Source organism: Pleurodeles waltl, chromosome 8 (assembly GCF_031143425.1).
Source record: "Pleurodeles waltl isolate 20211129_DDA chromosome 8, aPleWal1.hap1.20221129, whole genome shotgun sequence".
NCBI lineage: Eukaryota > Metazoa > Chordata > Amphibia > Caudata > Salamandridae > Pleurodeles > Pleurodeles waltl.
The window spans coordinates 1,308,190,860-1,308,204,743 of record NC_090447.1 but is presented as its reverse complement, the minus strand read 5'-3'; the positions used below and the strand labels follow the sequence as shown (position 1 = coordinate 1,308,204,743).

Genomic DNA, 13,884 nt, shown 5'->3' with positions numbered 1-13,884 from the left:
TGGAGGTGTGGTTGGGAATGAGTTGAGATTTAATTTACTGGTTGAGGCCAGTACAACAAGGCTACCTGGAATGGGATGTTTAATAAGAATATTAGTTTCACCAGGAACAGTTATGCGCTACCTGCCTATTTACAGGTTGATAGGAGCAAGGCTTAGACCAAGTGGCCATCAAGGGGCCAGTGAGGGCCTGGTTAAAATGGAGCAAGTACTTGGAAGTAGGTGTCTCTGGCTGTACAAATGTTTGTCAGGATGTTCGTTTGGCAGTGGTAAATGCATGTCTTAGCTGCTCTCTCGACCACCACTGTGAATGAGGTACTTTCTTCTATAGTGGCCCAAGTTGCAAGGGTACCCTGCCTCAGGAGAAGTGTCAAGCCCACTGACATCTTGCAGATTCTTGTAGATGGAATCATCTGTATAGTGTGTTTTGGTGCAGGGTGGAGAGGGAGGATCTGCCCCCATCACCATCCACATTCTGGGGCGTCCCTTGTAATGGCATGGAGCCAAAAATGCAATGGAGCCTCTGCTGACATGTACATTAAGGCAGAGGCATTGGTTCAGAATCAGACTACATGACAACTGGTTGCACTTTTGTGTTTCATTGCGTGACATTGGTTGAAATAGAGTAGAAGTCTGTTCGATGTCCAACATCGGTATCGGAACTGCCTCCTCTTCTGGCATCTGGTGTGGGTCTCGGAGCCATAGTGGATGCCTATCAGCATTGGTACAGGGCCTATATTCTGTTCCAAGGGGTCAGATGGTGTAGAGGATGAATTAGATGGTGGTAACCAGACTAGGTGCCCCTTCTGTTCCTTGGGTTCTGAAAGTTTGTGAGCAGGTAACACATCAGAAATTGGCAGCTTAGCTTCCATGACGGCTTCAGTCTGCTGTGGCTTTGCCAATTCCTGGGAAACTTGAGAGACACTGATATCAGTGGAGGAATTTGCTCCGCGATTGGAGACCTTGTGGGTGTATGAATGATATTGTGACACCCTTGCTCCTTCTGTTTAGGTTCGAGTGGCGGAACAGTGTTCAGTACCACTTCGCTGTTTTATGTCTGTGTTTCACCTTTGATTTCGACTTACCAGAGGCCTTCCAGCAAGCAGCTGACTGTTTGTGGGAAGGACCACTGGAATGAGACAGAGCCTGCATAAGTGACTTGAAATGGCACTTTTGAGAAAGCCACAAGTTTTTCTTGTGCTTTTGACCTACAGCTAAGCCGCCCAGTCCTGAATCAGCGTTGAGTGTATGGGAGCACATATATCACACAAGTTCAAGTGGTTGTCTGAGCACAGCCACTAGAGGCACACATTGTGGATCAGTGAAGAACATCTGTTTTCTGCAGTGCAGAGGTGTGGTTTGAAACCTGTTGTGGGTGGGCATCATACTGAAATTTGTTTTAGAAGTTGTCGGAAAACCATCACAATTGGGAGTGGACGGGTGTTGGAAGACCTAGAAAAAGAGGAGCTAATGTCAGCTTGCATGGAAGGCTGTTGGTCCTGACAGCATTAGGATGGTCTCCCCCCTACGTTTTGCCTGCCTCCCTTACATTTTCTGATCTTGTTTTTGCCGGTTTTGGGGCGCTACATACTTTACTACTGTTGACCAGTGCTAAAGTGCTTGTGCTCTCTCCTCTAAACATGGCAACACTGGCTCCTACCCAATTGGCGTATTTAATTTATGTATAAGTCCCACGTAAAGTGCTCTGTATGTGCCCAGGGCCTGTAAATTAAATGCTACTAGTGAGTCTGCAACACAGGTTGTGCCATCCACGTAAGTAGCTCCTTAACCATGTCTCAGGCCTGTCAGTGCAGAGCCTGTATGTGCAGTTTCACTACCACTTAGGCTTGGCATTTAAAACTACTTGCGAAGCCTTAATCCCCCCTTTTATTACATATGTCACCCCTAAGGTATGCCCCACGTCTCCCATAGGGCAAGGTGCTATGTAAGGAAAAGGCAGGACATGTACATGTAAGTTTTACATGTCTGTGGGAAGTTGGCTCTGTATGTGCTATTTCAAAGTAAGGAATAGCATGCACAGAGTCCAAGGATTCCCCTTAGAGGTAAGATAGTGGCAAAAAGAGATAATACTAATGCTCTATTTTGTGGTAGTGTGGTCGAGCAGTAGGCTTATCAAAGGAGTAGTGTTAAGCATTTGTTGTACATACACACAGGCAATAAATGAGGAACACACACTCGGAGACAATTCCAGCCAATAGGTTTTTGTATAGAAAAATATATTTTCTTAGTTTATTTTAAGAACCACAGGTTCAAATTCTACATGTAATATCTCATTTGAAAGGTATTGCAGGTGAGTACTCTATGAACTTTGAATAATCACAATAGCATGTATACTTTTTACATAAAACACATTTAACTGTTTTAAAAGTGGACACTTAGTGCAATTTTCACAGTTCCTGGGGGAGGTAAAGTATTGTTAGTTCTTGCAGGTAAGTAAACCACCTATGGGGTTCAAATTGGGGTCCAAGGTAGCCCACCGTTGGGGGTTCAGAGCAACCCCAAAGTCACCACACCAGCAGCTCAGCGCCGGTCAGGTGCAGAGGTCAAAGAGGTGCCCAAAACGCATAGGCTTCAATGGAGAGAAGGGGGTGCCCCGGTTCCGGTCTGCCAGCAGGTAAGTACCCGCGTCTTCGGAGGGCAGACAAGGGGTGTTTTGTAGGGCACCGGGGGGGACACAAGTCCACACAAAAAGTACACACTCAGCAGCGCGGGGCGGCCGGGTGCAGTGTGCAAACTAGCGTCGGGTTTCCAATGGGAGACCAAGGGGTCTCTTCAGCGGTGCAGGCAGGCAAGGGGGGGGCTCCTCGGGGTAGCCACCACCTGGGCAAGGGAGAGGGCCTCCTGGGGGTCACTCCTGCACTGGAGTTCCGATCCTTCAGGTGCTGGGGGCTGCGGGTGCAGGGTCTTTTCCAGCCGTCGGGATTTTAGAGTCAGGCATTCGCGGTCAGGGGGAGCCTCGGGATTCCCTCTGCAGGCGTCGCTGTGGGGGCTCAGGGGGGACAACTTTGGTTACTCACAGTCTTGGAGTCGCCGGGGGGTCCTCCCTGTAGCGTTGTTTCTCCACCAGTCGAGTCGGGGTCGCCGGGTGCAGTGTTGCAAGTCTCACGCTTCTTGCGGGGATTGCAGGGGTCTTTAAATCTGCTCCTCTGAAACAAAGTTGCAGTCTTTTTGGAACAGGGCCGCTGTCCTCTGGAGTTTCTTGTTCCTCTTGAAGCAGGGCAGTCCTCTGAGGATTCAGAGGTCGCTGGTCCTGGGGAAAGCATCGCTGGAGCAGGTTTCTTTAGAAGGCAGGAGACAGGCCGGTAGGACTGGGGCCAAAGCAGTTGGTGTCTTCTTTCTTCTTCTGCAGGGGTCTTTCAGCTCAGCAGTTCTCTTCTTCTTGTAGTGGCAGGAATCTAAATTCTTAGGTTAAGGGGAGCCCTTAAATACTAAATTTAAGGGCGTGTTTAGGTCTGGCGGGTTAGTAGCCAATGGCTACTAGCCCTGAGGGTGGGTACACCCTCTTTGTGCCTCCTCTCAAGGGGAGGGGGTCACATTCCTATCCCTATTGGGGGAATCCTCCATCTGCAAGATGGAGGATTTCTAAAAGTTAGTCACTTCAGCTCAGGACACCTTAGGGGCTGTCCTGACTGGCCAGTGACTCCTACTTGTTATTCTCATTATTTCCTCCGGCCTTGCCGCCAAAAGTGGGGCCATGGCCGGAGGGGGCGGGCAACTCCACTAGCTGGAGTGCCCTGTGGTGCTGGAACAAAGGGGGTGAGCCTTTGAGGCTCACCGCCAGGTGTTACAGCTCCTGCCTGGGGGAGGTGTTAGCATCTCCACCCAGTGCAGGCTTTGTTACTGGCCTCAGAGTGACAAAGGCACTCTCCCCATGGGGCCAGCAACATGTCTCGAGTGTGGCAGGCTGTTAAAACCAGTCAGCCTACACAGGTAGTTGGTTAAGGTTTCAGGGGGCACCTCTAAGGTGCCCTCTGGGGTGTATTTTACAATAAAATGTACACTGGCATCAGTATGCATTTATTGTGCTGAGAAGTTTGATACCAAACTTCCCAGTTTTCAGTGTAGCCATTATGGTGCTGTGTAGTTCGTGTTTGACAGACTCCCAGACCATATACTCTTATGGCTACCCTGCACTTACAATGTCTAAGGTTTTGCTTAGACACTGTAGGGGCACAGTGCTCCTGCACTGGTGCCCTCACCTATGGTATAGTGCACCCTGCCTTAGGGCTGTAAGGCCTGCTAGAGGGGTGACTTATCTATACTGCATAGGCAGTGTGAGGTTGGCATGGCACCCTGAGGGGAGTGCCATGTCGACTTACTCGTTTTGTCCTCACCAGCACACACAAGCTGGCAAGCAGTGTGTCTGTGCTGAGTGAGGGGTCCCCAGGGTGGCACAAGATATGCTGCAGCCCTTAGAGACCTTCCCTGGGATCAGGGCCCTAGGTACCAGGGGTACCAGTTACAAGGGACTTATCTGGATGCCAGGGTGTGCCAATTGTGGATACAAAAGTACAGGTTAGGGAAAGAACACTGGTGCTGGGGCCTGGTTAGCAGGCCTCAGCACACTTTCAATTCAAAACATAGCATCAGCAAAGGCAAAAAGTCAGGGGGTAACCATGCCAAGGAGGCATTTCCTTACAATGTCCCTGTAGTGAAAGTCATTTTTCACTGTTGTGAAGCTTGCCCCTCTCATAGGCCAGCATTGGGAATTCTGGCATGGGTACTTTAAGTGGTAATTTCTGATCTGAAAGGAGTTTTTGTCATGCTTGGTATGTTTGGAATGGTAGTGAGAGATCATGTTTACTGGTAAAGTTGAATTTAACATTACTATTTTAGAAATGCCACTTTCAAGAAGTAGGCATTTCTCTGCTCTTATTGTTCTCTGTGCCTTACAACCTGTCCCAAGTCCATGTCTGGTCTGTGCTGGGTGGCTGCTCCCCTTGTGATTTCCATCCAGACAGCCATAAACACAAGACACTCAACTGCATCTGCATTCATCTGCATACTGATGGGTCTTCCTTGGTAGGAAGGGTGGAGAGGCTCACACACTTCAAAGGGTAGTGGCCTGACCCCACACAAAGGACTGATAGCCCCCCCTACAGTTCTCCTGGCAGACAGGACTGGGCTGAAGGGGGACCTGTGCACTTCAAAACCACTCTTTGAAGTCTCGTCCACTTCAAAGGCACATTTGGGTATAAGTGCTGTGTCTGTGACCACATTAAATCAGACACTTCTGGACCTACAACTGGACTCTGTCAGAAGGACTGCAGTGCTGCTGTGAGGACTTAACTGAACTGCTTTTCTGGAAGGACTGCATTTCTGCTTGTTGCTCTGCTACCTGCTGCTCAACCTTCCCACCACAAGTGATCTCCAAGGGCTTTTGAGCTTGCCTCCTGTTGCCAAGCCTCTGGGACAACAAAGACTTGAACCATCTGCACATGGACTCTATAGAGTCTGCCATGCCCTGGAAGTGGGCCTGAGGTGCTCTATCTTCTGTGGTGCTCATCGGAACTTCAGCAAAGCAATGCAAAGCCTCACAAAGTCTTGCCGCACAGCTCCCAGCCTTACCGGACTCAATGCCGGGTGGCGCAAAGCCCCCAAAGCCTTCTGTGCTTCTGCAAGCCCATCCGAAGCGGTGCACAACGATGCCAAGCCATACAAAGCTTCTCTGCACAGCTCCCAAGGATTGGGGTAAAGCAACACTAAGCCCGGCAAAGCCTCGCCACACATCTTCTTGAAACCAATGACGAGAAGCCTCGCAAAGCAACGCAGCGCAGACCACGCACTAGGATTTAAGGTACTGTGTTCAGCGGGCCCAAGTGGGTCCATGTAGGCAGCCCACCCTCCATCGGGGTAGGCCTGAACTTGTGACTTTGTCCCGGTCCAGTGTAACCAGATAACCACAGTTGGTGCTTTGCACGTCTATGCCCTATTTTCACCTAAATCTTTAAAATTGCATATCCCAGGAACAACGTATTGGAACTTTATTCTTTTTGGTCTTGTTTTATTTATACAATCATAATCTGTTTTTTAAGCCGGCCTGGAGTATTTTTTTCCTAGTGTTTTCACTGTTACTGTGCGAGTTAATGCACAAATACTTTACACATTGCTTTCTAAGTTAAGCTTGTCTGCACTGTGCCAAGCTACTGGAGGGTGAGCACAGGAGGATTTAGGTTGGTGTTGTAACTTCCCACGACTAGGATTGTTGTCCCTACTTGGACAAGGTGGAACCGCTGCCAACTAGAGACCCAGTTTTTAACAGTGGTGCTTATATGTGTCTATGCTCTGTCCCTTCTGGGGCAGTAAGGTGCCAACTCGAAGCCACATTACACCGCGTAGTGGTGCGCAGAAGCACTGTTGAAGAAAAGGTTCTGGATTCAGTCTAGTTCCTGGGTCCTTTTGTAAGTTGAGGAGTCTTCAGTTAGAAATATCCAGCAGAACTGACCTGCATTTACATGTAAGAGGAACTGAACTATGCCTGTCAAAAGGAATAACCTGATTCTTGGGAAGATAGTTAAAGGTACAGAGACTAAGCCTGCAAGGAGGAGTGACTTGTCCTTAGGAAGTCTTACACAATCCACAGCTGCCTGGAAAGGTTGTTAGAGACCACATCAAAGGTCTGTATGCCAAGACCACTAAGTCACCACCCCTCAGCTACCCAGGAGGAAGCTAAAAGGTTGTCCTTTTGCACACTGAGAAAGGGGCCTGCATTTCTCTGGCATGGCGTGAATCTGCTAAATGAGGGTGTCCTGATTCTGGAACAGATTGAGTCCTCTTTCTAGCCCTTATGGCTTCAGAGATATTGCTGCTTGAAAGTGTGGTGAAGACTAATACTTCTAGACCACAACTGGTATACTATCTGAGATATAGACCTCCTAAAGTTGAATGCACCCTTGGGTAAAATGTAGTTTACATTGGTCCACCAGTCATCTTAAAGTATAGGAACAAGTTGGGTTATTCACTGGTTCCTGGACTTCAGTTGACTGGACAGTCTCCCTAGCAGGATACTGGTGACTGGGCAGTGGATCACGAGAGCATCAAACTGCATTTCCTCTCTTGAGCATCCAGAGCACCTGTGGACTTTTGTTGTGTGAAATTCTTTTGGGCCGTGTGTTTTGGGTCTCTTCATTTTTTGGTGCCACCATTTATTTTTGATATGAACTATATTTTTTATGGTCACACCTTTTTTAATTAAACCTAATAATAATAAATAAAAAACATCCAGGGAAGATATTTCTTACTCCACAGCTAAATGTCTTGCTTGTCTATCCTTTGGACTCCTCAGTTGGGGTTTAATCTGTGCTATAAATCGGAAGCTCTGGAGACCAAGAGGTCTCAGTCAACCTGAATTAAGCCCATAGGATAACATTGACTTTAGATATAATGTTAATAACAGAATTATCTAACAGTGATCTGTCTAAAAAAAAAATGGCAATCTCTATACTATGGATTTTGATTTAATTTACATATCTTATTTGTTCACATTACCCTTTTGGTCTGTAAGCACAACAGATTCCTTTTTAAAGTGCATCTTTCTCGAAAAAGAATTAAATAAAGTCTGTAACGTATAAGGATTTGAAATCATACTTTTTGGTATGAAGTAGTTCAAATACATGTTTGCTTTCAATGTTTATTTATTTATAATATATACATTACTATTCCTTTGGAAAAAGTGGACAGTTCTATAGTCATGCTGGGTCTGACCGGCAATTGAGCTAACATTTTCAGCCATACCTTGTGGTGCTATACTCAAATGTCTTGTGCCTGCAGAACGATATATTTTTGTAGTCCTAAGTAGGTTAACTTGCAGTGAGAACATGTGCTTTTCTTTCTAGGCATATAGTTTTTTTTAATGAGATTGACGTGAGTTTTTGGCAGGGAAACAGAAGTTATGTTTCTGATATTACAAGGGAAGTGAGATGAACACTAAGTTACGTGTTTGTATTGTCCTAACCCACAACTTAATCTCCATTGTCATAGCCAATATTTTGAAGTTGAACTATTGTTTCCCTTAGTGGTAATTGGAGGTAGCTATTTGCTTTAACTAAATGTAAGAAGTTTATGCAGGCAGAACTTGCTTTCCTGATAACTTAACATGTTGCTGTTCTAGTCACGTTTATACACATGATAAATAGGACACTTTGAAATAGTCGGTCACATGTAAAAAAATATATATATATATCTACCTCTACCTGTCCTAAATATCTTCTAACTTATGCAGACTGTGTAAAAAAACTGATAGGTGAAGTAATAATTTCTGAGATAATGGAATGGACGGCATGGTCTTTTAAAATATCTCTGAAACTAATTGCATTTCATTCTCTTCTTACAATTTTAGAAGCTACCTTTACATGATGACCTGTTTGAGGCAGACTCTGACAGCGACTGGCAGAGTGATGCAAAGGAAGATTTCTCACAGAAGAAGAAAAAGAAAAAAAACAAAGATGAAGTACATGACGAGAGCAAAAAGAAAAAAGGTAAATCTGGAAAGATGAAAGAGAAACACAAAACTGAGGAGGATACCACAGATGATTCACTCTTGGATTCACGTTCAAAAAAGAGACCGTCTGAAGGAAAGGATGACTCCAGTGAAATTAAAAAATCCAAAAAAGAGGAGTATAAGGAGCAAAGAAAAAAGAAAGTAGAATCAAAAGACTTAAAGGTTAAACTGAAAGATGAATCGAAGGATCAGAAAAAACAGAAGAAAGAAAAACCTAGTGAACAGCCCATGGAAACTGAGTCCCCATCACAGGATTTGCAGACAGATAAAACCGAAAGCATGGAAATGCAAGCTAGTGTTACTACAGAAGTTGCACCAAAATCAAAATCTGACGATGCTGAACAAGAAGCTACTTCAACAAAACCTGAAGATAAGCGGCCAGATGGCGTGGCAATCTCGGATGAGGATGAAGTTCAAGTCAAAGTGAAAAAGAAGAAGAAGAAGGAAAAAATAAGAAAGCAAGAAAAGCAGAAGGAGGAATTAAAAAACATTGAAGTAAAAAACATAGAAGTAAAAGAGATAAATGTTGAAAAGAAAAGTGCTCACAAAAAGCAACGAATTCTTGAAAAGATAAAAGCAGTTACTGAGATGAACAAAGCCTCTGCTTTACTGCAGAAAAATTCCAGGCTGAGCACAGAAGAGAAGTTTCTCAAGTCTGCAGAGCCAGTTGAAGAGGTGGGCATTTTTAGTTTTTAGCCAGTGATAACTTAGCATTGACAGTTCACAAATGGTTTCTGAAAGTAAGTAATAATGTACATTTAACTGTTATTTTAAACATATTTTTGATTAGTGTTTGAGGCAATTATTAACTTGAAAACACCTGCTTCGTGACACTACAAGTAGGAACTATTATCCCACTACACACCATGCATCTATATATCACATTTTTTGGTCCTGATCAGTGGCAGCATACCTCCTTCTGTGTTTGCAGACCTGTATTCAGAAGATACATGCGTATGCGGTCTTTGCCTACTGAGCGCTTATGCCTCTCAAGAAGTTTTGTGAAAGTATAGAATTTTATGTGACAGACCACTTTAATACTATACACCATCTTTTATGAATTAGTAATGTATTTTTTATTTTTTGGAGAGCAGTTGTCTTCATTTATCGTATTCTGGTACTACATGATCTGCATTTTGATGATCATTTACATGTTTTAATTTGCCTACATACAACACAAGCACAAACTTAGAGTCCTGCATAAATTATGCAAATCATAGCTAGGGACTCCGGTTAGGAGCTATGCTTAAACGTTTTGCTGCAAAAATGGCAGTTAGCTTTTCAACTTTTTTAGCTTAGTGTTGATAGCTCTGTGTTAATCCTAAGGTATGCATACTTCTTGTATGCAACTAAGGTCTGGCATACTAATTTTCATGCATTTCACTACAAGCATTTTAGCTCCTATAGGACTTTTTACTAGCAGCTACTGCAAAAAAATCCTTAACTGGGTTATAACAAACCTAGCAGAATTTTGCTTAAATGTCTTTGTGAAATTGGCTTAACAAGATACCATGTGCACTTGAAAGATGTAGCAATTTTCTATCTCTTGCCTGTTGAAAATTCTGATTTCCAAAGTTGCATTCAACCTTTTGGACAAATGTGATAGACTGAATAAGGGGATATTTTTTTTCCATTTTGAAAATCACAGTGAAATTTGTTTACACTGGTGGGAGGGCAATCCGAGTTGAAATGGGGACAAATACTGATAACAAGCCTGTTTGCTATTGTTAAATCATCACTAATCATATAAAAACAATACCATTATGTCACGAAATTGTGACTAATAAAAAATCTACATTTTTTGAAAAATAAACTATAGTTGAGAAATGCCCCTTGTAAGATGCACAGGCAGTTGCGACAGGTCTGGCCGAAAGTCAGGCACTGCAACCAGCTTTTGTGTGCACAGCCAAAGGACATGCGCAGCAGTAGTTGGCCTCCCACAGTGGATTGGGTACAAAGACCAGCAATAGGCCAGGTCTTATGGGTAGCTCCTGCTGTGATAGATTAATTGTGGTACAGTAAATGCAAACCCCGAAAACCCTTCAAAATTGCTGGTTATGCTACCCCCCCCCCCCCCACACACACAACATAACTCATGTCACCCGCCATGCTCAATACACCGCTTTGCCAATGGCACTGGAAAAAGAAGCTGACTACCAACAGAAAAACATGGCAAGTGGCTTATATTATTACCAGACCCCTTTTACGGGACACGAGTAATAAATCCTAACCATAGTAGTTGGGGTATTTGCCACTGGTGTCTTGGGATCCATTCAAACTGGGCCAAGCACAGCCTTTACTGTACTTTTTTACTATAATCCAATTTTTATTGAATCTTAGAAACATTGTACACTCATCATGCGCCAACATTAGCAACATTAAAGTTACATAGCGAATCTCGCATTGCGTTACCGGTCCACCAGCATTGGCTTTTAGCATTACAATAATACTCCATGATAGGTCCACCACTTCCCCATATTTTGTCATGCTGTCCTGGGCACCCTTGGGCAGCATAGATTGTTTGTTTTTTCTTGGTGTGTGCACCAGTCCACCCCCGCCCTCCATCCCGCAAATGGTGGACTTCTGGGTTGCTTCCCCATACGGCCTATGGCCGTTTTAGCTATGAGGCATGCGTCCCCTACAAATATATGGTTCTGCTTGAGGGCCCCCAATTCTTCTTGTAGCCCCAACACTGCTAACCTAGGACTCCAGTCCATAGGGCGCCCTAGTACCTCTATTCCTTCACAACCTTCTCTCAGAAGGGCCTTAGCTGAGGACAGCTCTAGATCACGTGGAAAAAGTCTCCCTTGGGGAGGCCACACCTGGCACAGGGTGAAAGCGTCCTAGCGGACATTCTCATTACTCTTGCTGGGGTTATGTAAGTTGCTTGGAGGCAATTAAATTGTATCATCTGCAGCCTAGCTGAGATGATCAGTTCCCTGGGGACCAGGGATGCCTCCCACCAGAAGCCATCGAGTTTCCCAACCCACTGCGTCCATTTCTGTGGCAGGTGGTCAAAGCCATCTGGGGCATTCGTGAGTAGTAACTTATATATTTGGGATACTGCTTTCTTCCCCGGTTCCCGGTTAGTAGTTTAGCCTTTAGCGGGCTATATTCAGGGAGGGGGTGAGTATCTCATTTGCAGATATCGGAAAAATAGTGTGTTGTTGAGTGCATATTGTTCTTTACTTCTTGGAACAACATAAGACTACCCCCTTTGTAAACGACTTCCAGGTAGGTGATCCCTGTTGAATCCCAGCAGTGAAATCCTATAAGTGTTATAAGCTGATGTAGCCATTCCCAGCACCACAGGTGAGTCATTCAAGTAAAGCACAGGTCCTGTTTTGTTAAGCGTAGGGCTACCCTCCAGCAACTGACAGCAACTCTAGTGCAAAAAGCTATTTGGTCAGAAACTTTGCCTCCGTAGAGCATTCTCAGAAGACCACCAAAGCTCACTGAATGGATTTAAAGCCGGTAAGCGGGGTCGTCCCAACCCCCTGCGAACCAATCAATTACAGGCACCAACTGTGCGGCTAAGTAATAAACAAATAAGACCGGGATCTCCAATCCCCCTTGTAAGGAACCTTTCGCGCAGTATCAAAGGCTACTTTGTCACCCCCGTTCCATATAAAATTCGTAAGTTTACATGTGAGTGCTCGGAACCACTCCCTTGGTATCTGATAGGGATAGTTCGTCAAGGCATACAGATAGTGGGAGAGCCACATCATTTTAAGGAGGGCAGTACACCCAATTGGGTTTAAGGGTAAATCCTTCCAGCGTTGTAGGTCCAGCTCCAAGTTTGTGGACGGGGCCCGAAAGTTGAGTTACCCAAGTCAACTCAGGAAGAACGGAGATGTGGATCCCCAGATATCTAAAAGCATTCCTACGCACTGAAAATTTGGGGCACCACAGTCATCCCTCCACATCCCCCCCTCACCTCCACCAGTGTTCATTTACTGGTGTTGACCAGAAGCCCTGATATCTCCCCAATCCACTCCAATAATTCCACGCATCTGGGGCCTGATGTAGGAGAATTCCCCAGGAACAACAGGGCATTGTCTGTATATAATGCCACCCTGTCCTCCACCCCATCCCCCTATCTCCAGCCTCACATCAGAGGGTCGCTACGCAGCAAGCATAGCAGGGGCTCAATTGCCAGAGCGAAGAGCAACGGGGATAAGGGACATCCCTGATGCGTTCCCCGCGGAATGGGAAATGTAGGAGAAAGCACTCAGCCTGGACCTGAGCCGCGGGTTGTTGATAAAGGATGCGGATCATTTGGCAGAATCTCTTTCCCAGCCCTGTATGTAGTAGGTCAACCTCAATATATTCCCATGAGATCGTATCAAATGCCTTACAAAAATCAATGAGGAGCAGGGCCAGATTACAACTTGGCTGTGGGCCTCTGGAGAGGGCCATCTGAACTCGACGGATGCAGTGCCTCGTACTCCTACCTGGTATGAAGCCACATTGATCTGGGTGAATGAGGTGGGACAGCGTGCGGGTAAGACGTGTTGCCAGTATTTTGGCACATATCTTTTATAACCGCATAAATGAGAGAGATTGGCTGATATGATGCACATTGGTCCGGGGGGAGCCCCTCCTTTGGCAGGACCACAATCGTGGGACAATCTAGTTCAGGGGGAAATGCCCCCTTCGACAGTGCCTCTTCATAAAGGTTTAGGAGACGAGGCACCAGCAATGAGCAGAATTTTTTGTAATACTCTATTGGCTACCCGTCTGGCCCTGTGGTACCCCCCCCCCCCCCCAAGCTCAGATATGGCAGCCTCAACTTCTTCTTTCGTCAGTGGTTGATCTAAATCTTTTGCAGGGAGCGTGGGATAGTTGATACCGGAAGGTTCCAAACTATAGAGTCCTCCTCCTGTTACGTGTGGTAGGGGACCTTTATTGTAAAGATCCTGGTAGAAGGTTGCAAAGGTTTGAACTATCGCCGACAGCACCACTTGGTTGTTCCCCTCTCAATCACGTATGGATGGCACCGCGTGTCACCAGCTAATAGAGCAATTTGCCTGGTTTATCGCCCACCCATAAACTCTACTGGTTGATGCCTACCAGCACTGTTTTGCCTCCTCAAAAGATATTTGGCGTAGTTCAGTCTGCGCCAGTGCCAGTTGACAGTGTATCACCTGTGTGTCTAATTGTCTGGCCAGTCCATCCAACTCTAGTATCTTGTTCTCGAGCTGTACACATTGCGCCCTCTGGTGCCGCTCCTGCCTGTTGATGTACCTTTTGAGTATTCCCCGCATTGTCGGTGTACATGCCGCCCAGAGCGTCGTCCTTGAGTTTACTAAGCCCTCATTGCAGCGGAAGAAAGCCTTGAGTTCCCCCTCCACAAAACTGGCACA

The 13,884-nt window shown here is 45.6% G+C and overlaps 1 protein-coding gene across 1 annotated transcript in view; it reads left to right on the top strand.

Annotated features, from left to right (window-relative positions):
• Positions 1 to 13,884, top strand: part of MPHOSPH8 (M-phase phosphoprotein 8) — a 286,382-nt gene that overhangs the window by 48,361 nt on the left and 224,137 nt on the right. The window contains exon 3 of the mRNA XM_069202290.1: positions 8,357 to 9,193. Coding sequence (XP_069058391.1) covers positions 8,357 to 9,193 — 837 coding nt within the window. The remainder of the gene's footprint in view (positions 1 to 8,356; positions 9,194 to 13,884) is intronic.